Genomic DNA, 25,699 nt, shown 5'->3' on the forward strand with positions numbered 1-25,699 from the left:
TGTACTGGCGAATAAGACGATACCAAGAAACAAGCTATATCAACAGGCTATAGTCCATCCAATGTCTTAAAGAGGGTTAAAGCCCACAAGCCGAAGAAGTTGTTTATGGGTCGATTTTCTCTCTTCATCTCATCTCTTCTTCATCCAAACATGAACTCTCTCACCCACAGCGAAAGTCTCATCGCGGCCGGCCTCGAGGCACGTATCTTGGTACCAAATGATGCCGATTTCATGGCTCGTCAGGAATCATACTGGTCCAACAGTGCTAAAATCAAGCCCGCATGTATTGTGCAGCCCCATACTGCTGACGAGGTTGCCACTATCGTCAAGACACTTGTAGCTGCTGGTCACAAGTTTGCTATTCGTAGCGGTGGTCATACAAATTGGGCTGGATCGAACAACATCGAGGGTGGAGTAACTGTTGACCTCGTTCACTTGAACAATGTATCTTTTGATGCCTCCACCGAGACAGTCGATGTTGGACCTGGCTGCAGGTGGCGAGATGTTTACTCTCAGCTGAGCAAGCATGGCCGTACTGTGGCTGGAGGCCGTGAGGGAAATCCCGGTGTTGCTGGTCTTCTCCTGGGAGGGGGAAATACCTTTTTTACAGGAATACAGGGCTTCGGATGTGACAATGTCGTTTCATACCAAGTTGTCCTCGCCAGCGGAGATATCGTCACTGCGGACAACAAGAACAACGTCGACTTATTCAGAGTCCTCAAGGGTGGTTCCAACAACTTTGGCATCGTCACAAACTTTACCATGAAAGCCATTAGAGTTGATCGTGTATGGGGTGGAATGGCCGTGTTCTCCAATGAGGCTATTCCTGAAGTCATCGAAGCCCTCTCTGACTTTACGGATAACGTAGCCAATGATGTTCACAGCAACCTTGTGACTGTCTTTCAATACCTGCCCGACCTGAAAGACATCAGTACAGCTGCTGTGTATGCCAACATGGAAGGTATTGAAAAGGCCACAGCCTACAAAAAGTGGCTTGCCTTGCCTGAGATTTCCAGTAGGGTTAAGAATACCACTGTTGCTGAAATTGCTTCCGAGTATAATCTCCCCACTGATTACTAGTGAGTTGACTCATCTTGAAACAATGTCTGAATAGTACTAACGTCTTGTAGTAACACCTGGTTTACATGCAGCTTCAAAAATGATATTCGAATTATCACCAAAGCTTCAGAGCTGCACAACAAACTAGTGGAAGAACTCAAAGAATTCATCCCTGATGGCAACTTCGTCACCCAGTGCATATACCAACCTCTGCCAATGGTGTTTGGTCAACGCTCCGTCGAAGCTGGTGGTAACGTCATGGGTGTTGAACGCCATCAACACAACGGAATTTTATTCCTCGCCAACGTTATGGCTAAGACCCCTGAGCAGGAAGCCTTTGCTCGACCAAAAGTTAGCGATTGGGTTAGAGACTTGCGTGAATTTGCAGCCACCATTGAGGGAGGAAACCTGGAGTGGACATATCTGAACTACGCAGATAAGAGCCAAAATCCTCTTGGAAGTTATGGACCTGAGAATATTAGGAAGATGAAGGATGCAGCGGCTAAGTATGACCCTGACCAAGTGTTCCAGAAATTGGTACCTGGGGGATTCAAGATTTCAGACGTGAAAGACGTATGAATGTGATGAAGTGAGCTCGAATTTTCATATGGATATTTTCAGACAAAGCTTGGAATGTAATGGCTATAAATCAGAGTACTTGCAACATCATCTACTGGTATCAACTACATAACGGCCAGCAATGTTACCTGCAATCATCATGTCATAAACCTTCTGGAGCTCTGATAGACCGACAATTCTGAGAGATCAAGTCAGTAAGACGCCATGTCTTGATTTAGGAATAGCCTACTTGTACGGCGCCTTGATCAGACCTTGTCTGTAAAACTCGATGGCCTCAGCGGTATCTTGGCGGTTTCCCACGTAACTTCCTTTGATATTGATTTCCCTATTTTATCCTTTGTTAGTTATTTCGGATAAGAAGATTCAAGCCTTACTCACCGAACAACTGTGTCGAACACAGGGGCCTTCACAAAAGCATTTGCTGGTAATCCAACACAGACAATCGTGCCTTTGCTCTTGACATATTGACTAGCCTGCTGGAAAGGCTTCTCACTCGCTGCCAAAAGTAGAACTGCATCTGGACCTGAACCCCCAGTGGCACCTTTGATCTCCCCTACGATATCCGAAGAGGTTTTGAAGTCAACAAAAGTATCAGCTCCAAGTTCAGTACAAAGCTTGCGCTTCTCTTCACCACCATCTAGGGCTGTTACACGCAGCCCCATAGCCTTGGCATACTGGATTGCAAAAACACCAAGACCTCCGCCTGCGCCAGCAATGACTATACTTTGTCCTGGACGAACGTTGGAGGACTTGAGTGCTTTGTAAACAGTTAATCCAGCACACAAGATAGGTGCTACTCCAGCGAGATCGCAGTCTTTGGGAATACGCGCCACATGAGCTGCTTTGCCGACGGCATATTGCTGGAACGAGCCGTCGACTGTGTAGCCAGACAGTGAAGCGTGGGAACAAAGAGATTCGTTAGACTGGCGACATTGTTCACAGCTCATGCATGATCCATGAAGCCACTTAAGACCTACATGGTCACCTATTTCGACGTCTTTGACGAGTTCTCCTCGCGCTACTACCACGCCTGCACCTTCATGACCCCCGACTAGAGGAATCTTGGAAGCAAGGGGCCAGTCGCCGTTGACCGCATGAAGATCCGTATGACAAACACCACTGTACTTGATGTTGATCAAAACCTCATCTGATCCAGGTGTAGGAACTGGGATCTTTTTATACTGAACAGCTAGAATAGTTGGTCAGCCTAAATCAAGAAAAGAAAAATGCCTGACTTACCTCCCCCAGTCTTTTCCAGAACCTGTGCCCACTGCTCGGTAGGTATTGTGTATACTGCAGTGGCATATGCTGCACCTTTACGTAGGCTGTTGGGGTTAAAGTTTGTGGTGATGTTACTCACACTACAACGACTTTTCAAGCCGTGACGAGCACATGCTTGACCCCCAGAAGTTGCGCAACTTGTACAAGGCGTTCTTTTTGTAGTTGAAAAGTTCTGGCGACTTGTCTGGACTATTGCTGTTGTTGAGCGTACGAACAATGTTGTGTGTTGAGTGACCAGCCTGATGGGTCGAAGAATGCTAGTTCGCACCATATTACTGGAAGATAGCATGTTCATATTTGTAAAGAGTATATGAAATTGGTTGTTTGGTGATGTACAAGTATTCAAACGTATGAGTATGAGTCAACGCTTTGTAGAAGAGCGAACTCGCTTCAACTTATAATACAAAATCAGATATCAGCCCATTCAAATACTTCTATGGTGCCATGGAAGAGGAGTCAAAAGTGTCTCATCAGATCATGTCAAATCGTGCAAAGTTTAAAATCCTCGGGATAATGGAACTACAACCGTAAGCTGATGAGCTATGCTTGAATGTACCTTTATCCGTGGAGATGCGGCAAAGCCAGCTGACCCCGTGGGGTTAATAGTGCCTTTTACCCTGGCCAACACAGTCTCGTGCGTGCTTCTACAACAGGCTATGGAAATGAGTCGATTTGAGGTATGATTCTGTAACAATGGGTTTCAGTTCCATCACTGGGCCACAAGATGACAGAGACTTTTGGCCCTAAAGAGCTATATGGTAAGAATATTTGCCATAACAAGAAGGTGACACAATCACCCAATTGGCCGTAAATAAACATATATTGTTTTTCTCGGTCTTTTGCAGTGTAGCAAGAGGCAAAGCAATTATCCTCTTGATCCGCACCAATATGGAAACTCCAAACTGGTGATTTAGACGTCATTTGGGGTTGCAACAGCCCTCTCGAAAGAAGAAAATAAGTTTAATATGCAATTTAAGCATTTCAACCGCATGGAACTATGTAATGGTAGATGAGGTATTTCCTCGGTTAGTTTGGTCCGGAACTATGAATCCGAGAATGGAACAGCCCATCAAACATCACGAGATTTAGGATTCAAGTCACGCGAGGTTATTGGTTCACCAACAAGAACCATGGAATTCCTGGTTAACACTCCGAAGATCGGAGATACTCTGCTGTATTTGAGATTAATGTTATGATTTTATGATACTTTGGTTGCATTATCATACCAATATGGTTGAAACAAGGGAATTAATATCGTGGATAATGGAAATTGTTAGTTAAAGAGGCTAGTTCTAAACTAGGCTGCATGTAGGTTCCAAAAACATCTCGATACTCTTGAGCTTCTGGTAAGTCAAGAATAAGAATTGCTCGTTTTTAATATCCCATGCATGTTGAGATTCTTACTAAACCTGTCCTTACAAACTATTGTTGTCCTTGACGATTTCGACTACCTATCATGGCCACAAGTCCGTGCAAGCTATAGATAATCTTGGTCAGATGAACACGAACAGACATCCATTGCGATTGCAACAAGTATCCCAAACATCAAAACAAACGTCATTACGGTAAGTAGACTTATTAGTCATGATATAAATAAATCGAATACAGATTGACACTCACAGGGTAGCTGAAAACGTATTCATTCTAAAGTTGGTTAGTCGCTTTAGAATGTGTCTGTGGTGTCCAAATCACGGGGACAAGAACACGAAATATGCCATTTTTGGCTACATCTTTCAATGCTAACCATTAAGATATTCAAACAAAACCAGGCAGAAGCAATTCTTTGAAAACGACTCGTCCAGGTGACCGTGGCGCAGCTGTGATGCATACGAAAGCCCCGTCTTAAGTGTATAAAAATAGCCGTCTGACTAAGCCGTCGACTTACACGGTCTAGCCTCCGTCGTCATGTCTCTTCGACCTGGATGCGTATCACTTTCTTTCCTCTTATTATATGTATCAATTGCAAGATATACTTGAGAAACATTGCCATTCATTCTACGGCGTCATGCATACATCCGCAGATGTAAAGGATGCTGCCTCTCGGCTTGCGGAATTCGCCGATGAAGCGGCTAGATTCTTTCACCAACTTGATCCCTCCAAAAAGGACGTTACAAAACGACCCGAACAGTTGGAAAGCTTGTCAAGATTAGCAAACGAGTTTAAACTAGCCCCATCAACCGACAGAAGCGACACTGAAAAGGAACTCGAATTTACGACGCAAATCCTGCTTCACTGCTCTGAGATCATAAGAGACATTCTGTCCGAGCTTAACTGGCGTGAACCAACTCTAACCAGGCCTGAGTCGTTAACAGTATACGAAATTATCAATAGGAAGAGAGCCAGAGACCTTTTCGACGATTTGAAACAAGAGCAGCTGTGTCTTGTGGCATTCCGAAACTCAGAGTAAGTTATGAACAAGTCTACCAACAGGCTAAGCTGACCATTTGATAGATTCAAATCACTGTCCTGTGTTTCCAACTCTTCGCATCAACCAGAGTATTCAAACTCTTTCGAAGAACGCGAGAAAGAACTATTACACTATTTGTTTGTAATCGATCCACGACAAGATCGTGCATCACTCGAAGCAGCAAAGGGTCATGTTCTTGAAGGAACTTGTACCTGGATCACTGAGATTCCCGATTTCCGCTATTGGCTCCTGCCTCCCAGCAAATGTAAGGGCCTCGTTATCCAAGGAAGTCAAGGCACAGGAAAGACCATGTTGGCCAGTTACATCGCCGGTCAACTCGAACGATTATCCGGACACACGCCTGACAATACCGTGCTATACTTCTTTTGCAGCCAGGGCAACATCTACAAGAACTCCACTGCAGCTGTTCTCCGTGGACTCATATGGCAACTTTGCAAATTGAGACCCAAACTCATACGCCATGGGCTTCAAGAGGTTCGAGCTCATGGTAGCGACCGGATAGCTTTGGCAAAAAATGTGGTTGGGACACTTTGGCAAATATTTGTCGCCATGATTCGAGATCCACTCGCAGGAAATCTCACCTGTATCCTCGATGGAATCGACGAGTGCGATGTAACATCGATCAAAAGCTTGATTGAGCGGTTATCTGAACTTATAACCTCGCCCAAATGTCCTCAAAACTTTCGACTTCTCATGACATGTCTCTCGGTACCTCCCCAGATGAAGCACCAGGATACTATTTCGATATTGTCTCTTGATTCAGAGCTGCATGAGAGCAATGCCCGAGATGTTCAGCTCTATATAAAGACTAACGTCAAGAAAATCGCACAAGACAATGGGTGGTCTCTGCAACTCCACGACCAAGTAGTAACAGCTCTCGCATCACGACCTAACCAGTCGTTTCATTGGGCAAGCTTGGTGCTTTCTGATCTCCAACACAAATCTCAACTTCAGATACCATTACACATCAGGTGTCTAAGTAATAGTTTTGAAACTGTTTACGGCAATATTCTGCAGGAAATCCCAACCGAACATATAAAAAGGTTGCGATTATTGTTTAGTTGGTTGTTGCTTGTATACCATCCTCTGACTATTGAAGAGCTGGATGCCTTAATGGGAGATCAGAGTTCCGACCCAGAGACTAGCATTGGAGATCTACAGGCCTGTCTAAAGGTCAGCAGATCCCTTCTCATTATTAGACCAGAGATAAGAAAATCTGGCTTGGGATATGAGACAATGCAGACTGTTCAGTTCTCTCAACGCTCAGTTCGAGACTTTTTTCATCGATACATGACAGCTGAGAGGGCTGGTCCAGGCACCTTTCAGATACTCTCCGATAAAGACCATGAGTCTATTGCATCACGGTGTTTGGATCTGATGGGAGAGTTACTTCCAGCTTGGTCCGAGGGTAATACAGACAAGAGATTCGGTTTAGTGCTTCCCTATGCAACCCGATACTGGTTTCGACATCTCGGAGAGTGCCCTCAGTTACTTGAAAATGACAAAACAGCAACAAAAGCTATGTCGTTCCTGACTCCGGACAGTGCCCACCGAGGATTATGGTTCACATACCTTTCCAAGTTCAGAGATGCACAAGAGTATGTCAAAGACCAATGGACTGCAATAAAGAATGGTGGCCATTTTACTACGATCAACGGACTGGGGGAAATCACCGATGTTATTATTGTTGAGCAACCGAAGGATTATACTTCAGCAGACAAACTCAATCCTTTACAACTAGCTTCACTGCTTGGCATAATGTCGATTGTTCGGAAGATCATCGACACCACAAATCTGGCAAGATACCTGAGACAGACCAGTATTCGATCTTTACTATATAGCTTCTCTCTCACGCAGCCTAGAAGTAAAGCTCGCATACTAAAAACCCGAGAAGGACAACCGTTGTTAGCCACTGCGGAACTTGTGGCAATGACTCCCCTCGAGCTAGCTGTGCTCGAGGGACACAAGGAGGTTGTATCTCTTTTGTTGAAGCGTCATCCGCGCTCCAGTATGCGACCGGATTCGACTTTTGCTCTAGAGACAGCTATCAGTCGATGTGACAAGGAAATGGTCAGGTTGCTGATTAGAGCTGGAGCCCCAAAGTTGAGAGCTTCCAAGAATGCCGATGGTCCTGTCGGTAATGCAGTCGCCGTCAACCGCTTAGACATGATTGAGTTTCTCTGCAAATCTGACAACAATATCTGGGCACGGAAAGATTCGAAACAAGATGAGATTACATATGCCTTGCTACATCTTGCTAACGACGCCACACCCTCCCCTCATGATGAACCAAGGTTTGAGGACTACGCAAGACTTTTGCTTCGAGGAGGTGCTTCACCAAATGGTACTGTCTCGTGCCATGAGGGTCGCAGCTTAAGACATTTGAAATATGGACTCCTACAGTTGCTGCACAGTCGAGGAATCACTCTCCAGGCTCTTGGACCATTTCCAGACGAACAAACCCCCCTGATGCTCGTCATCTCATCAATGCACCTGAGCTGCTCTGGAGTTGACCCAACAGAAATCGTACAATTTCTTTTGGATTCAGGAGCTTCCATCAACCAAACAGATCAAAAAGCATGGAGTGCTTTGCATCACATCGCTAACCAGATCGCGCTGGGAAGGGTAAAGAAGGCCTGGGAGGATATGGAAGATGATGAGGAGCACAAGTTATATGGTATTGCTGGCCTCTTAATCGAAGCTGGTATCAACCAGGATCTAGAGGATAAGGAAAATCGTAAAGCTGCTGACATTCTTGAGATTGTGGGTGCTCCAGTATGGAAACGGGATATGGCATGGCATAAACGTTTTATGGGAAGTGAACCTACGAGTAGGATGTCTCTTGAATAGATGGAGCGTAGTGTACAGTTATTTCTTAATGTCTAATCTTAATATGGAAGTGTCTTTTATCTTGATTCTGCGTTGCGATCCAGCAATCACATCATGGCACTCGCTTGAAAAATATGTATGTCTTCTACTCCTGACCTCGTCATCGACCTCAAAAGAAAATACAGTCAATGATAAGAAGAAATCACAACAAAAAGTCGATTTGGTAGCGCTGATGTCGATCTGTATTTCCTCTCAGCCTTGAACCAACTTAGCGCCTTGATTGACAGCGGTTATTTCGTGCTTTAGTCTTAGCGTTCAGGGGTAAACATGTTTATTTTTTTCAATCATTTATCACGATCAGCAGAAAACAAGGAATAACGTGTTAGCTGCAGCACCAATTCCAATAGTCTGTTGTTAGTTTCGTGCTAGGACTCAGCCTAACCAACACTTATTCCAAAAGGATTATCACTGCAGATATTATATGTGTATATATTGAAGAATATTGCCTATATTGTTTACCTGTTGGTTCAGAGTTCTGACTGGAGAAGTTTGTCATTCGTTTTCGCATATTATTACATTCGTTACAATGGTTTCATCAAGACTATTCACTGGCTTTATTGCCCTCGCTTCTTTCCACGCTGTCAACGCTGGAGCATGCCGTCCTAGACCCAGCTCTGCAGTTGGAACCGACACCACCGTCACAACCAGCGAGACCTCATTCCAAACATCCATCGAGACTGAAACATCTTCAGTCACTGCCCAAGAGACAACAACCCTCGAAACCACTATCTCGCTCACATCTGCCGAGACATCAGTTGAGACATCTTTCGTAACAGAGGATGATTTGACCACTACACTCGAGACCACACAGAATCTCGACTTCACAACCGACATCACCTCATTCATCACTCTTCCTGCCGAGACCACAACGAGCGAATCCGCTGCAACCACGTCATCTTTTGTTCCTGCCCATCTTTTCCCCTGTGATTTGGATGAGGACTGCCGCACTGTTGAGTTTTGCGACACAGTTAATTGTGGTTGCCTCAACGGCTTCTGCAAGCTTCTCAACGTTGACATTGATGTTCCTATCCCACGACGTCTTCACTGATCGAATTCAACCCCGATTTCTTCAGGCACACAACCAATCTTCTTAGCATCTGCTCCTACAATCAAATGATAATGTCTGGGTGGTATTATAGCGCACATACAACTTGCTTCCTTCCCAGTATATAATAGCTTGTTAGAAACAATCAATGTTACTAAACAGTGACTTTTCACTATTGCCTTGCAGCTTTGAGTCGTAACAAGCAATCAATTTTATATATAAACCAGACTACGTGATACACAATCAGACTCTGGACTATGCCTTTGGAAACAATTCCTTGTACTGCAACAAAGCCTCTTGATACGGCTTCGGCTTCCTCCCCGTCAACCTTTCAACACTGTCAGTCGTCTTCGCCATGAACCCTCTTGCAACCATCTCTCCACAGCACAATAGATCGCCAATACAAAGCTTCATAGGTAACTTTGAGAAGTCACCAAAGAAATCTGTGGGCAAGCCGTGATCCAGCCACCATGTCTTGAGTTCCTCATCAGGCATATCAACGATTTCGCCCTTGTAGCCGGTCTGCTCGCACATCCATTTAAAAACTTGTTCGTTGGTGACTGCTTCTGGACCGCTGATCTCATAGACTGTGTTGGGCTCTCCTCTGCCAAGGAGTAATGCAGCCAACACATTTCCGCAGTCTTCTCGTGCGACATACGCACCAGCCTGGCCATGTGTGTTGACCAGCCAGCGATCACCACAGAACTTCCACGACTGTGCAAACAAAGTCGGAATGTTGTCTGCATAGAGGTAGTTGCGCTGGATATTCCACTCCAAGCCAGAAGCGTAGATGATCTTTTCGATAAAATGATGGTCTCGAGGAAGGAAAGGAATATCCTCCTCATTCTCGGCTTCGATACCGCCACCAACGAATGAGGTATAGCAGACCCTCTTTACGCCGCATGCTTTGGCAGCATCCACTACCGTCTGAGCCTGGCGACGTCGACCTTCCCCAAAGAGTCAGGTTGAGATCAACGAAACAGCTTCAGCACCTTGGAAGGCTGCTTTGAGGCTTTCGACGTCGTCGTACGTGGCAGTGACGACCTTTGCACCTTTATCAGTCCATGATTTTTGAAGGTCTTCTGGGATGGCGTCTTGTTTATAGGTGGTGAAAACGAGTTCATCATCAGGTCTGGCAATCTCCAAGGCGAAGCTAGCTGCAATTCGACCAAGGTTGCCGTCTGCGCCTGTGAGAACGTACTTTGGCATTGTGATTATGTGGTGATTGGAACTAACAATAAGATGTAGGAATATAAAACTACATCGCTAGACAAGAAATACTCAAGCTATTTATACGTCCCCTTTGTCCTGACCGTATTATCATGGTCTGATCGACATGGTGAGATGTCAATGATGCACCGGGTGATCCGAGTCTTGATAGAGTCGTGTAATTCCGAGATTCGCTGGTCACACCAGATCTGGACCCAGAGCGGCGGTAATCCCGCCGCTAAAAGTGGCCTGTGGAAGCTTCAGGGGTAGTGTCAGATCATCTTCTACCGACGACATCAGACCCAGTCTCGTGATGTCAATTTAGCGGTGTTCTAGTGTACAGCTGCCGGTTAAGCCATTGAATTTTCAGTCGTTGTAAAAGCGTTGATAACATTATTCTCTACACATTCCTCCTGTAGGTATATCAAGCCAAAACCCGTTGGTAGTTCGTTCCTAGAGCTACCGCCCTGTTACAAACATGAGCCTTCCTTGCTCCCCTCCCTCTATCAAATCACCAATCAGATTATCCGGTATGGTGTAGTGGCTAACATTTCGCGCTCTCATAACCTGAGAGATCAGTACCGCGGAGCCCAGGGTTCGATTCCCTGTACCGGAGTTAGATTTTGCATATGCATCCTTTTTGCTGGTCATTCCTCGTTAATGATGGTAGATTTGGGAGAAGGACGGGCAGATATTTCCTACTGGTACGTGCTTGTTTCTTGTAGATCTGGCCATTCATTTATCCATAAAACTACAGACCCAGGCCACGATGAATAAACATGTAGAAATAAACGAAGAAAGTATACACACATATCGTTGCAAGACAGGATATACTGATCAAAATCAAAGATTGCCCATTATATGTTCGTTCCATCAATCATAATCGGACAGCCAAGACTTCTATTTTGACGTCTTCTACGACGGTTGAAAAATAAATAGCCTAAAAATATGTATTCAAACAGCAGCCAACACACCTCCCACTTTGTCTATCTATATTATATATATCTCCATCTTTTCTGAATCCTGCTCGTGATTCCACCCTTTCGTCATATAATTTGTTATATATCCTACTCGCTGATAAACATTCCCAAACTCTCTGACCTCCTTGGGAAGATCAGACTGTTTGTTGAGCGTTTCGTTGTCTACCTTGACCAATACCAAGGCGCCATCGTCGTCCCAGGCATTTCTTGTACTCAGTCTTGTGCATAGTCTCAAGCACAACAAATTTTTAGTCTTGAGATTTCGCAAACGAAATAGACTGTCTGGTCTTTCGAATGGTTTCCTAACAGTGTTGCCCGGCTTTTCCAAATACACGGTATTTCCATCCATGTTAAAAGTCATTGGCATGGCGTGACCCGTGAGAAATATATAGCCACAATCCACCTGTCCGAACTTGTTTTCACCTTTAAGGGGACAAGCTGTTCGATCAAGGTCAACTGTGACGAAGTAATCATCATACTCGAAACTTTCCAGTCCCCATGTTACACCACGATGAACACTGAGCCAACTCCAGCTCGGCGCAATGTAACTTAACTCCTCCTCGGAGTCTTTTTCGTCTGGCATCCAGCGTAGACCGTTCAGTAGATCCTTCTCCCACAGGCCAGCAAGATATCTACCAGTCAGCTTGTCTGACCACTCTGTAGCCAATCCTGCAACAGCAGGAAGACCATCGGTTCGAAAGGTGATTTGTTTTTGAGAATACTGCACGATCAAATCTCGCCAAAGCTCATGATGTTCTTGAAATTCCTTCACTTCCCCCTCAAGTGGCTTTGATGGCCTAATAGAAGTTCCCCTGTAGCTCTTTGTTCCTGTGATAAACTTGTGACCCGTCTTGATGATCCGGCGTGCTGGCACTAAGGGATCATCCTCGTGTTCCTCAAGTGCGCCACATTCACAGTCCATTGACGACAGACAATCAAAAATCATCTCACTCTTAGTGTAGTGCAAAATCCGTGTGGCCAACAATCTTTCCTGAAAGCACCAGGCACGTGTCAACAACGGATGATCCAAGACATCAGACACGCTAGTTCCGCTAATGGGGTTTGAAGAACCTTTGGCCACGTTTCGATCGGTATTCCAGCCAAACGCAGAATGCTGTGCAGCTTTGCGCCCATAAACCTGAAAGGGTTTTCCATCAGGAGAGGTACCTGACACCGTCACGTAAGGTTCTCGTGGAAACAAACAGCCACCAGATCCATCAACTGATCCTGTAGCTGATAGGACCAACTCAGCACCATTGTAAATAGACGCCATTTTGGCAGCCTCTATTTCCCAATCCTTTGTATCATCTTGAACTATACAAAGAGAATCTATCCAGATGTATCGAATACCCAGCTCTCGCGAAATGATGATGGCATCCTGAAAGGTTTTGGCAAATCGATCGAATGGAATGTTCTGTTTCCACTTTTCTAGAGTGTCTTTAGTTGACTTGAGATGTTGTGTCTTTCCCCAGCAATGGGAAAGGGCGATGTACCGTTCAACTATATGCTGCTTAGAGTCATCGTGCGTAAAAATGTGGATTCCATCGTTTGTTTCAGGTCCAATGTCGACGACTCGCTTGGGTAATTTCGATGTGGAAGCAGACTCTGCTTCAGAACAGATGGTATGATTCTCCTTACATACTTTTATCCAACTCCTTGCTCTATCAAAAGATGGTTTAGAAGTAGGATCAGGCTCGATGTGATTCGCTTGTCCGCCGAATTCAGCATCAAGACTCCAATCAGGTCGTTCGATATTCATGCATGAACCGATGGTTGGCCAAGGGCATGGGGAACCTAGGTCAAGTTTAGAATCCGCTCCTCCATCTTACTCCGGGGGGTGGGTGGGAGTGTGTAAGGGGTATCGTACCAGGCAGAGTGTATATCTCATATTGTTCAATGAGATCACCTTCGGAACTATCTCCACCTGAAGAGAACATATCAAAGTCGTCTTCAGGCGGACTTCCACGAATAAGATTCAGCCTTAGAGTGTTCCCTTTACAGAACACTATCTCTAGCCAAAGCTCAGGATCGCTACAATCTAAATTGCCCTTGTTCAACTTTGTCAACATATCTTGAAGAAGCCAGCAAGATGCACAACCCCCCGCTGCTGAACCAGGAACGTCAGGAAAGTAGACTCTGACCCCCCAAGAAGCATAATCAATACGACCGTGTCCCGCCCAGGTGGAGGCTGCCTCTAAGTTACCGGCTCCGGCAGCTCTGACGGAGTTGATGGTACCAGAGTTCTCGTGCATGGCTATTCCAGCCAAAGGGAGAGCTGAAGAAGCTGAGCCAGGGTAGAGATTCCAGCATACTCGACACAATTTTGGATCTTTCCTAATCTCTTCATCGGTATCGCCTGTTGGGTAGGGAGGAGTTTTGAGGTTTAGTGAGGCCATACTTGTTTGACCCCGCAGTGAGGAGATGTTCTGATCACGCAAATGTTGGTAGTGAGGATTCACTAAATATCAGAACCAAAACTAGTTACCGAAGATGAAAGTCTGTAAGGATAAGTTAGTATATCTCAAGTCAGGATGAGATTATTGGAAGTCAGTTGAAGAAGCCTTATGATTACCCCCATTGTCATGTGATACCCTGGCCACTCTTGCCAGGGGTCCAATCTGATACTGAATTTCCACTTATGTATCTCTGATGGAATTATATTTCTCTCATCATTACATACAAGTCCATGAATAGGTTTGAGTACTACTGGGGTCTTAGATATAAATTACCGTCATTATGTTAGGTGTAGGCTCACTTCATCTTTGGATTCTTCAATGTGGATTTATGAACAAAGAACCCACGCTATTTTATCGCTTATGCCCTGGTAACTAAACATACTCTAATTGACAAGTGCTTCTCATCCAAGAATGATGCTGGCAGTGTTGGAATCTTCTGCGTTACTTATTGCACCTTAACAGCGTTTGCATGCTCTGCGTTCGCTGAACAGCTACATCGCAGTTGTTCTGGGTTTTGGCGACTAGGCCTTTCATCCTCACCTGCAGATCCCTGATGCTCTTGGCGTAACGGGGATTCTTTATAGCGGCTGTTTCCATCTTGGCCCATACATCCGTCATCGGTCCTAATAACTGCGAAAAGGGCCAAATTCTATGTGTTTCAAGGATAAGGGTGTACTCGGGCCCTGCAGGATCGAGTTTGAAATTTCGTCGATTCTTCTCCATCATGAGTTTTATCTCGAATACTATCCGAGACGTTGTGCTTCGCAAAATATCTTAGTCAAGTCAGTCTTGCTTTCTTTAGAGGCTTAAATCTGACGTACCTTCGATATCCGAGGCAATGTTTACTCCGTCGTCAATCCATGCGTTTCCTTCACTGAACTCATCTGCATACAGTATTGCTCTGTAGACAAACACTTGGATCAACTTGGGGCATTTGAAATAGAATGCGGCTGCAATGCAAGCCCCTATCTCTCTTCCCGTGGCTCTGGTGGCCACCCTATAGAGCCATAGATCAATCCAAGCGCTCATGATTCCGTCGCAACAATATTTGTCGTAATGCAGTGCGACGGAAAGAATTTTCGCGGAGCTCAAAACGTTGTATCTTCTGAGCTCTACCTTGTCGTGTAAAATTGAAAGGATAAGTCTCATAGTGTCTGGGTCATCCTCCAAAAGAGATATCTCGGGCTTTTCGCCCTTCGGGAAGGCAAGACCTCTGGCGCCAGATGTGAAAAGAGCGCGGAAATAAGACATCTGGTTCATTAGGATGCTTGAAGATACCATGCATCGTAGAGTAGGCTTTTTGTTTTTATTGTCAGGGATTACGAATATTGTGTCCCAATCTGGAGCGAGCTCAAGGGTTGTTGATTCCGGCATTTCGTCTGTATTCTCGCCTGCGCCCTTGGTCAAAGACATTTGCACAAGGTTTCGAGATTCTAGATGAGGAACGGTTGAGGGTAAGGGATAGAAGAAATCTGGTGATATACGACCAGTCTTTGGAAACAAAGGATAGCAGTGATTTCAATAGTATGTGAAGTTCAATAAGGCCTTGAGGCTTCATTACGAGAAGGGACGAAGAATACGTTATGATGTGCGGCAAAGTAAACACTGCTGTATTGTTATGATGTTAAGATTTGAAGAAGAGAAAATGATGACAGCTAAAGCTCAGGTATATTGATGATGATTACCTACCAGTAGGTAGGAGGTAGGTACTATATAAAAGGTAGTAGCCAGAAAGGCAACTCATATAACCAAATTAAAGGAAGGTAACAAAACCAGCCAAGAGCAATCAATACCTACCTAGGTAGGTAGGTACAGTTCAAAGAATGCACGTGACCAACTCATTGACCTTTGTGTAACTCCGCATTGGGTGGAAAGTGGAAACCCATAATAACCCCACCAAGATTTTTATCTAAAGCTTCTTTTGGAGGGGCAAAATATCGATCATTGAAACTCCTCCCATGTCGATTTGACACACAAACCCCGGCCTTTCAATCACTACTGTTACGAACGACTATCGCGACGTCCGAGTACCAAATTCTACAAATATCAACCCCGTCGCGACACCAGTTTCGATTCATTCATTTATCATGGCCACCGCCACCATGACTGTGACGGCCGTGCCGACCAAGAAGAAGCCTGATATGGCTCCCGAGAGCGAGCGCTTCCTACGATGTTGCGCCGACGTCGCAAATGCCCTCATTGAGGACCACGAAGCTTCAAAGGCTGGTCGCACCACTCGCGACATCAATCTCAACTCGCTACGAAACAAGCTCGCCAAGAAGCACAAGCTCATGAACATTCCGCCTTTGACCGCCATCATCGCCTCCATCCCCGAGCACTACAAGAAGTACATCCTACCAAAGCTTATCGCCAAGCCCATTAGAACGTCCTCGGGTATTGCTGTCGTTGCCGTCATGTGCAAGCCCCATCGATGCCCTCATATCGCTTATACCGGAAATATCTGCGTCTATTGTCCTGGAGGACCTGACTCCGATTTCGAGTACAGTACACAGTCATACACCGGCTATGAACCTACGTCGATGCGAGCCATCCGCGCGCGATACGACCCATTCGAGCAGGCTCGAGGACGTGTTGATCAACTCAAGTCCCTCGGCCATTCTGTCGACAAGGTCGAGTACATCATTATGGGAGGAACGTTCATGTCTCTATCTGAGTCATACCGAGAAGAATTCATTGCCCAGCTTCACAACGCCCTCAGCGGATACCAAACTACCAATGTCGATGAGGCCGTAGAGGCAGGTGAGATGAGCAACGTGAAATGTGTTGGTATTACAATCGAAACCCGACCCGATTATTGTCTACAGCCTCATCTCTCCGACATGCTGCGATACGGCTGCACTCGACTCGAGGTTGGTGTACAGTCTTTGTACGAGGATGTTGCGCGAGACTCCAATCGAGGACATACCGTCGCTGCCGTCGCCGAGACTTTCTGTCTCGCAAAAGATGCTGGGTACAAGGTCGTTAGTCACATGATGCCTGATTTGCCCAATGTTGGCATGGAGCGCGACATCGATCAATTCAGGGAATATTTCGAGAACCCTGCTTTCAGAACCGATGGTCTCAAGATCTACCCCACACTGGTCATTCGAGGCACAGGTCTATATGAGTTGTGGCGAACAGGACGATACCAGAACTACACTCCCAACGGATTGATCGATCTCATCGCAAGAATTATGGCTCTGATCCCTCCTTGGACTCGTATCTACCGTGTTCAGCGTGATATCCCCATGCCTTTGGTCACATCTGGTGTCGAGAATGGCAACCTACGTGAGTTGGCTTTGGCTCGAATGAAGGACTTTGGAACAACTTGCCGAGATGTACGAACGCGAGAGGTTGGTGTAAACGAGATCAAGAACAAGATCCGACCCAACCAGATCGAGCTGGTTCGAAGAGATTACGTCGCCAATGGCGGTTGGGAGACTTTCCTTGCTTATGAGGACCCTAAGCAGGATATTCTCGTTGCTCTTCTTCGACTGCGAAAGTGTACCGAGAAGTACACTTATCGGGAGGAGCTTACTGGCCAGCCCACCAGTATGGTTCGAGAGCTTCACGTCTACGGTACAGCCGTCCCTGTTCACGCGCGCGATCCCCGCAAGTTCCAGCACCAGGGCTTCGGTACGCTGCTGATGGAGGAGGCCGAGAGAATCGCACTTGAGGAGCACGGAAGTGACAAAATCAGTGTTATCTCTGGTGTTGGTGTGAGAAGCTACTACAAGAAGCTTGGTTTCTGGTTGGATGGACCATATATGAGCAAGTGGCTGGATGGACACGAGCAACCCGAGTAAATAGGAGAACTTGCAGAGTACAGGATAACGAATAGCATGAATAGTGGCATTGGGAATATCTCACGGTTGGGGTTTTGCATTTATAGATGGCGTACGTACATTGGATGGGAATAAAAGGCTACGACTATTTGATCAAATTGTGTTTTTTGACTGTCATCCTCTTTGTCCTGTGCTGTAGGTAGGTAGCTTCAGGTCACCTGGACCGTTTATAATGACCCTCATTCGCAGCACCTAATAGGTCCGCTTTGATTAGTCACCCGATCATCATCCTCAGAAAGCCCAACCTGCTAAGGTACCGCATATTTAGTCTACAGGCTGCCTCTTGTTCCCGAATCTCTTCTAAAACATGAATCCCTCAACGCCATGAACCCTCGTCAAAATGGGGTTCCAGATTATGGGACCGGTATTCTCCCGGTGATACCTCCAGACGTGTCTTTGCCAGACCGTGATCCACGAAGCAATGCTGCTACCGCCGCTTCAGCAGCTGGTGTCCGCGCCCTGAGCACCCAAGTCATTGCTTTTTACTTTCGTGCGCCTGCAAAGGCCTTTTTCAGAACACGAGTGGACTATCTTGCCTATGCAAGAAATATACACCAGGCGCAGACGCAGATGCTAATGAAAGCTGCTGCAAACGATGCCTCTGCTTCAGCGTTTACTACACTTTTACGCCAAAGTTGGCTCCTACTGAGAAGTACCACACCTGGAGTTCTGACTTCAGCCATCAGACACCAAGGATGGAGTATCGTACCGAACCAGATTTTGCCACCTCTTATTGCGAACGTTGGTGTTGGAGCAGTTTTGTATACGAGTTATCTCCAAATTTTAGGACGACTCCATGAAGAGAGCGGCCAAGCGCGGAAAAGAGTGTATCCACCACCTCATCCAACACATACCTTCACAGCTGGTTTGCTTGCTGGTGGCCTTCAGAGTGTCTTAGCAGCACCTTTGGATGCTCTTCAAGCGCGTTATGATCACACCGATCTCATGCCTAACGACGGCAGCGGTAAACCCAGGAGCATGTGGAAATTTGGATGGGAAAAGCTTCGCGAAATCGGTATCAGGGGTATTTTTGCAGGATGGGGGTTGTCTCTCGCAAAGGATAGTCTTGGAAGCGCTATATTCTTTAGCACATTCGAATACGTCAAGGCTCAGGGTTACTACCGTTTTGTTACGTGGTACTATGGTGGCCTGGCAGAGGACATTGTCGACGTGCTAGCTATGAAGCGTCCTGCACACCAACATCGTCAAGAAGAAGGCATTAGGCTTATCCGACCGCATTACGCCCTCGAGCCCATGTTCCTTCTACTCGGAGGTTTGGGTGCCTCATTCACACAACAAATTCTCCTCCACCCCTTGACACATTTCCAAGTCAAGCACTGGGATCATCTCGAAGACCTCGACGCCAAAGCCGCCAAACTACGCGCGTCTAAAGTGGTCAATCCAGAAAAGCCCCACCGGCGGTGGAGGATGCTACGAGCTTACTATCATGCTTATCAAGAATCACTAGCTGTCTGTAGAACAGAGGCGGCGGCTGAAGGGCTGACCCTAACGAAATGGCTCTACCGCGGGTTTTGGTGGAACGCAATCCGCCAAGTGCCCAGCACGAGTGCGGGATTGATCATTTTTGAGTTGATACGGCGTAAGTACGGACTTGGACAGGAAGAAGTGAGGATCACAAAGGGTGGATATGACATTCTACTTCACTAAGTTTAGATTGGGTGCGTTGGCGTTGGTGATGTATGATAGACGTTCCCCTCTTCTCAATTCATTGCATATATAGACTATTCATTCATTCGTTTCCCATTTTCCTCCGTGAAATCTATGCCTTCTCACTAACTCCAGGCGCGAATGTCAATAACATCAATTTGTGACAGCATACAAGTCAAAACCTCATCGACAATATCCAAATGTGGAGGCTCGTCCGGTACTTGAGGACCCATTCCCCAAAGAAATTCCATGTCCTCATCATCCAAGCCTATCGCGCGGGCATCCTTCACGAAATCACCCTCTCTCTCGAAAAAGCGCTCATCCCAATCATTTGGTTTGAGAGAGTACTCAAGACCAAAATGGACGTGATCAATAGAGCCTGAAACAGGAAACCTCTCAAACCAGCCATCGAACCACGCCCCTTCCCTCTCAAAATCATGATTAATGAAGAAGCTATCAATCAGAGAATTGAGGGAGCACAGCTCGAAGATAAACTGCAACTCATATGAGTCACCATAGCTGGGTAGGCAGGCTGCTAACCCCTGAACTCCAAGGTGATGGAGTTTGTCCACTTGCAAGATGCGGAAGAGACTGTACTTAGTTCGAATATCGCCTATGTCAGCCTTACACACTGTTATGGCTAGACGTTGCCACTTGACCAGTCTTTGGAATGGCAAAGTGTCCACCAGAATTGGCTCCCGCAGAAGCCGATCGATCGTCTTCCGAATCTCCCTATTATCGGAGAGTTTGCCATAGTCGTAAAGGTCGATCACATTCATAGCCCGGGTTTCGAATTCTTCTTGCCAGAAGCTTCGCTGCACGCGAGCAAGTAATTCCGGGTCGATGGGATTGCCTGCCATGTCCTTCAGAATTTCGCCGGGCAAATTCTGTAGATCGTAGACATAAAGACCAATACGAATCGTCTCCATGAGTTTGGGGTCATCCAGAGGTAGATCTTCCATGTCTGAAGCTGCAGTATCCGAGAACGTATTCCCGTGTGAATTGTACAGAGCATACCGATACATGACCTCCCAATGCTTCTGAGGGTCGGGCACAGCCATATAGAGTTCAGATAGTTGGTTGATGTTATCAGCCAGCTCTATGAACTCCCGCAGGATATTGAAATTGCCCTTTATTATGGACAAGTATTGGCACACCCATCTATCCAGGCCCACACCAGGAGGTATGGGATTGAATGGGAATCTATGGATGCTGAATGCGACGACGGCCATGCCTATATTGCGACGATCAATGTATTTGTCGATGAACTGATCGACATTTGTCCTAGGATCGCTTTTTGCTTGAGCCGTCAACGACTTGATGTCGTCGTCGATATAAAGGGACCTTTCACGTCGTTGGAGGATGGATTTGGCGGCTTCCTTGATAGAAGGAGGAGGGCGGATATTAAAACGATCCATGTTGCTTGATGACGATGGGAGAGTATCGTGAAGAAGTATCGAACTTGTCCGGTAAGCTCTGAGTGTAGGCTTTTGGTAATGACCTTGGTATATAGAGTACACAAGGGATGATTATTTGTAATATTACAATTGTAATACTACAAAGCAGTTGAGATTGGGATTGAGAAGTGTTTGTGACGACTTGATGAAGACTGGTAGATCTTGAGAAAAGAATCTGGAAACTGAAACTATGGATGAGCCTGGCTTTATACGACATCTATCTGCTACAGAGTTTCCCAAGGATTCAAAGTTTCAGACTTATACTTCTCCTAATACTCATGAGTGAGTTTCTTGAGTTTAAGAAATGCCCTTATACCACGCCCCATCTCAGATGTACCGTGTGAGTATTTACACAACGAAATCTAACATGGTATAATGCAGTCACGGAATGGAGAAACAGGATGTCCTTTCTCGCTGAATGCATTTACTTGTAGCTACTCGTGGTGTATGGCATCAATTTGTATTCTTTTGAGGCATTACGTGCTCTCTCATCGCCCTTCATGTATGTATGTCTGTGGTTACTGGGTGACGATAACAATAACCCAATAAAAAACTACTTGAGCTTTAACATGTTAGTCACGTTGTACTCATTGAGAAAGTTAGTCATTGAGAGACACATTTCTTTTTACAATTCGTAAAGTTTCAATCTGCACGGACAGACAGATCAGCCTTAAAGTTGGAAAATACCTAGAGTATATCGAGAAGGTTTAGGCATCTACTAAGAGATGAAAAAGCATAAGTTATATATGAAAGTATAAATTAATTGGATGCAAATTAGCAGCATGTGCGTCAAAGTCACTTACACATCCACGTGAATGCTAACTTTTGCTCAAACAGATAGACAAAGACGCCGTAGAAACTCTCCATTCTATCATTGGAACATACGCAATATGCCGGCAGACAAGACCACGTTCATTACCTATACCTCAAAGGGGGATATTATTGATCTCGCATTCTCGTAGGTCACATCTGCATAGGACATGTAACTAGTTATGTTGAAGCACTCGCAACTCACTGAGCCAGCCACAAGTATAAAAATAAGCCAACATAGATAATAGCAATAGCCACACTTGTTTGTTGAGATCATTATGTGAATACAGTGAAAGTACGCCTGCTTATTTAATCACAAATCACACTACAAATGGCAAGAAACATTGGTTTGAAGATGCAAAACATTGAATCAATTTACAAATCACCTCCGAGCCTCCCCTTTATCTTCGCTCCCTGTATACATACCACTGGACACATCAACCCCATCCGTCCCCCCCATCCCCAAGAACCGTGCAAGATCCTCAAAACTCCATGACGCAAAAACCAAAAATAACTACATCCAGATGTACGTATAGACGTGCTCCCCATATAGGAAAGACAAGAAACCAGTCCTATTACCGCCGCTTCTAGCTGCGTGATCCAGGACCAAAGTCGGGTTCGCGTTCGGGAAGATGCTTTTTCTCTTTGCGCCCCTTGATCACAAACTCAGACATGATCTGAATATGATCGGCGGGGAAATGCCAGTTGGGGAAAGCGGGAACCCGCTTGAGATACTCAGGATCAGGGGGTCCCAGCAGGTCTACTACTTCTAAGGTGTTGGTCGAGTACCAGATGTAATCAATCACATCGGCGAATCCGGGTGTGTAGTTGGTAAATGGCATGTCGTCGGCGGTGTGTTTAAGGTGGGCGTAGGCATCCCTCAGGCTGAAGGGGTGTTCAATACCGTCACGTGTGAAGCTACCGTACTGGAAGCTGCTCAAGTCGAGATGGTCCGGAGGCACACGTCCCATAGACATCAGCTCGTACACGGACGAGTCTTCTGTCGAGTTGAAATCACCACAGACGAGTAGAGGAATCTCAGTATTTGTGCGGTACTCTTGGCTGGGACCTGGCTCAGCCTGAGGCACGGGAACCTCATCTTCGCCCACTGGTAGTACAATCATCTTTTTGTCCTTAACTGCAGGCCACCTTGCGTATTTCTCCGCGAGTTTAGTAACATGCTCCATCAGAATACCGGTCTGGATAACCTTGACATCAGCCAGAGCAGAATCCCATGTAAGATGGGCGTTGACGAGGATAATTCGAGCTCCAGTAAGGCGAGACTCAAAGAAACAAATAACGGCAATGTTGTCCTTGGGCATGACACGATTGAAGACATCATGTTGGTTCTTCATGTCTGGTCGATTAATGGCAATAGTGGCGAACTCAATTAGCTGCTTGTCGAGAAGGATGAACTTGCTCTGCTTGTAAAAGACGGCGCAACCGTCCACAGATTGGGCATCCTTCTCAGACATGGTTTTGGCTCGCGATTTGGGCCAGTGGACACCCTTGTAATCCAGTTGTGCCAGATCGGGGCTGAGGTCCTCTTTGAACGCATCCGTAGACACCTCTTGAAGGGCAAGGAAGTCTGCATCCCTAATTTCGAGTTCTTCCAGGATGCAGCTCCTGCGATAGTCCCAGTTGAGAGCGTTTGTTGGTGTATATCCATAGGTCTGGGGTGTCGCATATTTGTCGCAGAGAATGTTCCATGAAAAAACTTTGATCCTTTCCAGGTTGGGCGATACGTCTTCTTGAATGACAACGAGTTTCCGAGGAGAGGGAGGAGGAGGGCCTGTAAAATTGTTAACACAATCAACCATGGTACAAATTGTTAACCAACGTACAAGGGGCGTTTTCTTTTAGATAAGTGATCAGACTCTTTGTCCCCTTCTCCATGATCTCATGTTTGATCTCTTGGTCCAGAGGGTTACCTTCGATTCCAAGTATTTCAAGAAGGTGAAGCGATCCCAGTTCATTGGGCAAAGTTCGAATGTTATTGTTGAAAAGATGCAAGTTCTTGAGGTAGGTGCACATTCCGATTTCGGGGGGGATTTCTTCGATCTGGTTAAAGGAGGCATCGAGGTGGCGTAGTGCTCGTAGTTCTCCAATTGCGTTGGGTAGTATTTTGAGCTTGTTCGAAGCTATGAAGAGCTCGTTCAAGAAGCGATACTTGAATAGTTCCGGTGCTAGGTTTCGCAAGCCTTGTCCGCTCATATCCATGTTGTGCCAGTCTTGCCGTCTCATTTCCTTCTCCACAGTCAGGGGTCGTCTTCTATCAACACCATCGTTCTCGTCGTCCGGCTGAGCACGTAAACTACTCGGTGGTGGGCCGCCAATGCCTCTATTTTCCGACGCTTTGAGCCTAGCATAGTAGTGCGGTTGTTGTTGATCGGTCATGGCAGCGTGCGCTCGTTCAGACTCCTTGTGCATCCTCAATTGCTCCTGCCACATTTCGTTTGGAGGCTGTTGGCCTCGATTACCAACTGAGTGGCCATTTTGAAGCGCATTCGGAGCGAAGGGACTCGAGTTCGAGAGGCCAGCAGGGGTGAATGTCGAATGATGGCTCAGGCCGTTGACGTTGGGCATGCCATGATCGTGTTGAAGTCCTTGGTGGTGTTGTGTCTGAGATGGGTGTTGATGTGAGGGATGTTGGTAGTTGTACATCATGCTCGGTATGCCTCGGCCGGCACCGTTCATCCGACCATGTTGACCTTGCCCGGAGTGTTGAGGGTACATTCCGGCAGGTGTCTGTGAAGTGATTATGATGGTTATAAGTTGTAGGGCAGTGGGTTAGGGGGCTGCGCCGGCAAACAGCACGGCAGCAGATATCGTTGGTCGGAAGTCGTTCTTGAGGGGGTGGATAGGGCAAGTCGCTGGAGCAGCTCATCGGCCGTCGAGTAAAATCGCTGGATGAATTGGGTTGAAGAGCTCGCGTAACCGCGCGGGGTGAATTCGACGAGTGACGAATGGCTCGACACTTTCACCCAATGTTCAAAAAGAGAGAGAGGAAGATTGACTCGCGTTGACGCATTAGCCTTTAGCAGCCAGTTCGTGGGGAAGTATGTTGTGTCTTTGTGGCTCGATTGGAGAAGGTTGATTCGTTGGTAGGTCAAGAGCTCATGAGAGTTGTTCGCGACAATTTCGTTAGGTCCCTGTTGGTGATGGCGGGTGAACCAATGTTAGTTAATCACTGTCGAGCAAACGGGAGCAACAGAGCTATTGTAGTGAAGATCGAGAGCAGAGCATGCGTGTCAAGAAATGCTGCAAGGATAGTGGTCAGTCAGAGCTTGTTTGAAAGAAGGGCATCATAGTTGGGAGGAGGGGGATCCGAGCTTTCGCGAACACGTTGCGGTGTCTGTTTTAGCTCGTGCGGGGCCACGCACATGTAAGGAGCGAGCGCAACAATGCAGATATTGGTTTAAAAATCAACTGATACTTGGACAGAAGAAGAGCAGTTAATGGTACAGGAAGCACGGCTTAGATATGACTGTGATGCTGGTCGACACTGCGACGAACGGACTGAGGCCCAAGGAGCGATGTTCAATCACGTGCATGCACCTGCTCCGCATTCTGATGGCTCGTGCGAGTATCCAGATCACGTGCACTCAGCCGTTCCGTCTCCAAGATGTATGAGACCATTGCAGTCGTCAGCCTTGCTTGAGAGTTGAAGATGCTTCAAGTCAATCGCGATATGTGACATGCCATGTTGTTGATTGAATCAAAATTTTACCAATTATCAATGTGTGTGTTTGTTTGTTTAATTGTGTGAACTCAATCTTGGCAACCTTATTCTAAATATTAAATTTACGAACTATAGGATGTTTGCAGCATCAGATGCTGTTATTCACGGGAACCCACGCAAGCGCATGCAATGACAAGGAACTACTAATTAACCACATGGTTCGAGCTTACCCCAGACTTGTATCCTGCAAAGGTGACTTTTGCAATCACCTACCATTTAAAAAGACACTCTACCTATGTGTTGCCATGTGC

General features: G+C 46.2%; 11 protein-coding genes and 1 non-coding gene across 12 annotated transcripts; 6 read left to right on the top strand and 6 right to left on the bottom strand.

Annotated features, from left to right (window-relative positions):
• Positions 1-150: 150 nt before the first annotated feature.
• Positions 151-1,638, top strand: FPOAC1_002174 (uncharacterized protein; the record flags this gene model as incomplete). The annotated part of the gene is made up of 2 exons (XM_044846757.1): positions 151-1,079; positions 1,131-1,638. The coding sequence occupies 2 exons, from the start codon at positions 151-153 to the stop codon at positions 1,636-1,638; spliced, it is 1,437 nt and encodes a 478-aa protein (XP_044712673.1).
• A 225-nt stretch (positions 1,639-1,863) lies between these two features.
• Positions 1,864-3,214, bottom strand: ADH1_1 (alcohol dehydrogenase; the record flags this gene model as incomplete). The annotated part of the gene is made up of 4 exons (XM_044846758.1): positions 1,864-1,963; positions 2,017-2,827; positions 2,878-2,963; positions 3,135-3,214. The coding sequence occupies 4 exons, from the start codon at positions 3,212-3,214 to the stop codon at positions 1,864-1,866; spliced, it is 1,077 nt and encodes a 358-aa protein (XP_044712674.1).
• Positions 3,215-4,924: 1,710 nt separating this feature from the next.
• FPOAC1_002176 (uncharacterized protein) lies at positions 4,925-8,197 on the top strand (the record flags this gene model as incomplete). The annotated part of the gene is made up of 2 exons (XM_044846759.1): positions 4,925-5,322; positions 5,371-8,197. 2 exons carry the CDS (start codon positions 4,925-4,927, stop codon positions 8,195-8,197), a joined length of 3,225 nt encoding a protein of 1,074 aa, XP_044712675.1.
• A 565-nt stretch (positions 8,198-8,762) lies between these two features.
• Positions 8,763-9,284, top strand: FPOAC1_002177 (uncharacterized protein; the record flags this gene model as incomplete). Its single annotated transcript, XM_044846760.1, has 1 exon — positions 8,763-9,284. One exon carries the CDS (start codon positions 8,763-8,765, stop codon positions 9,282-9,284), a length of 522 nt encoding a protein of 173 aa, XP_044712676.1.
• Positions 9,285-9,536: 252 nt separating this feature from the next.
• Positions 9,537-10,490, bottom strand: FPOAC1_002178 (uncharacterized protein; the record flags this gene model as incomplete). Its single annotated transcript, XM_044846761.1, has 2 exons — positions 9,537-10,228; positions 10,274-10,490. The coding sequence occupies 2 exons, from the start codon at positions 10,488-10,490 to the stop codon at positions 9,537-9,539; spliced, it is 909 nt and encodes a 302-aa protein (XP_044712677.1).
• Positions 10,491-11,016: 526 nt separating this feature from the next.
• Positions 11,017-11,106, top strand: FPOAC1_002179. Its single transcript has one exon. It is a non-coding gene; the product is annotated as a tRNA-Glu (tRNA).
• A 451-nt stretch (positions 11,107-11,557) lies between these two features.
• On the bottom strand, positions 11,558-13,866 carry FPOAC1_002180 (uncharacterized protein; the record flags this gene model as incomplete). Its single annotated transcript, XM_044846762.1, has 3 exons — positions 11,558-11,560; positions 11,592-13,264; positions 13,338-13,866. The coding sequence occupies 3 exons, from the start codon at positions 13,864-13,866 to the stop codon at positions 11,558-11,560; spliced, it is 2,205 nt and encodes a 734-aa protein (XP_044712678.1).
• A 501-nt stretch (positions 13,867-14,367) lies between these two features.
• On the bottom strand, positions 14,368-15,339 carry FPOAC1_002181 (uncharacterized protein; the record flags this gene model as incomplete). The annotated part of the gene is made up of 2 exons (XM_044846763.1): positions 14,368-14,699; positions 14,748-15,339. 2 exons carry the CDS (start codon positions 15,337-15,339, stop codon positions 14,368-14,370), a joined length of 924 nt encoding a protein of 307 aa, XP_044712679.1.
• Positions 15,340-16,028: 689 nt separating this feature from the next.
• On the top strand, positions 16,029-17,732 carry ELP3 (Elongator subunit; the record flags this gene model as incomplete). Its single annotated transcript, XM_044846764.1, has 1 exon — positions 16,029-17,732. The coding sequence occupies one exon, from the start codon at positions 16,029-16,031 to the stop codon at positions 17,730-17,732; it is 1,704 nt and encodes a 567-aa protein (XP_044712680.1).
• A 363-nt stretch (positions 17,733-18,095) lies between these two features.
• On the top strand, positions 18,096-19,439 carry FPOAC1_002183 (uncharacterized protein; the record flags this gene model as incomplete). Its single annotated transcript, XM_044846765.1, has 1 exon — positions 18,096-19,439. One exon carries the CDS (start codon positions 18,096-18,098, stop codon positions 19,437-19,439), a length of 1,344 nt encoding a protein of 447 aa, XP_044712681.1.
• Positions 19,440-19,564: 125 nt separating this feature from the next.
• On the bottom strand, positions 19,565-20,857 carry FPOAC1_002184 (uncharacterized protein; the record flags this gene model as incomplete). The annotated part of the gene is made up of 1 exon (XM_044846766.1): positions 19,565-20,857. One exon carries the CDS (start codon positions 20,855-20,857, stop codon positions 19,565-19,567), a length of 1,293 nt encoding a protein of 430 aa, XP_044712682.1.
• Positions 20,858-22,293: 1,436 nt separating this feature from the next.
• Positions 22,294-24,442, bottom strand: CCR4 (Glucose-repressible alcohol dehydrogenase transcriptional effector; the record flags this gene model as incomplete). The annotated part of the gene is made up of 2 exons (XM_044846767.1): positions 22,294-23,498; positions 23,551-24,442. The coding sequence occupies 2 exons, from the start codon at positions 24,440-24,442 to the stop codon at positions 22,294-22,296; spliced, it is 2,097 nt and encodes a 698-aa protein (XP_044712683.1).
• Between the last annotated feature and the right edge of the window lie 1,257 nt (positions 24,443-25,699).

The sequence above is a fragment of the Fusarium poae genome, chromosome 1 (genome assembly GCF_019609905.1).
Source record: "Fusarium poae strain DAOMC 252244 chromosome 1, whole genome shotgun sequence".
NCBI lineage: Eukaryota > Fungi > Ascomycota > Sordariomycetes > Hypocreales > Nectriaceae > Fusarium > Fusarium poae.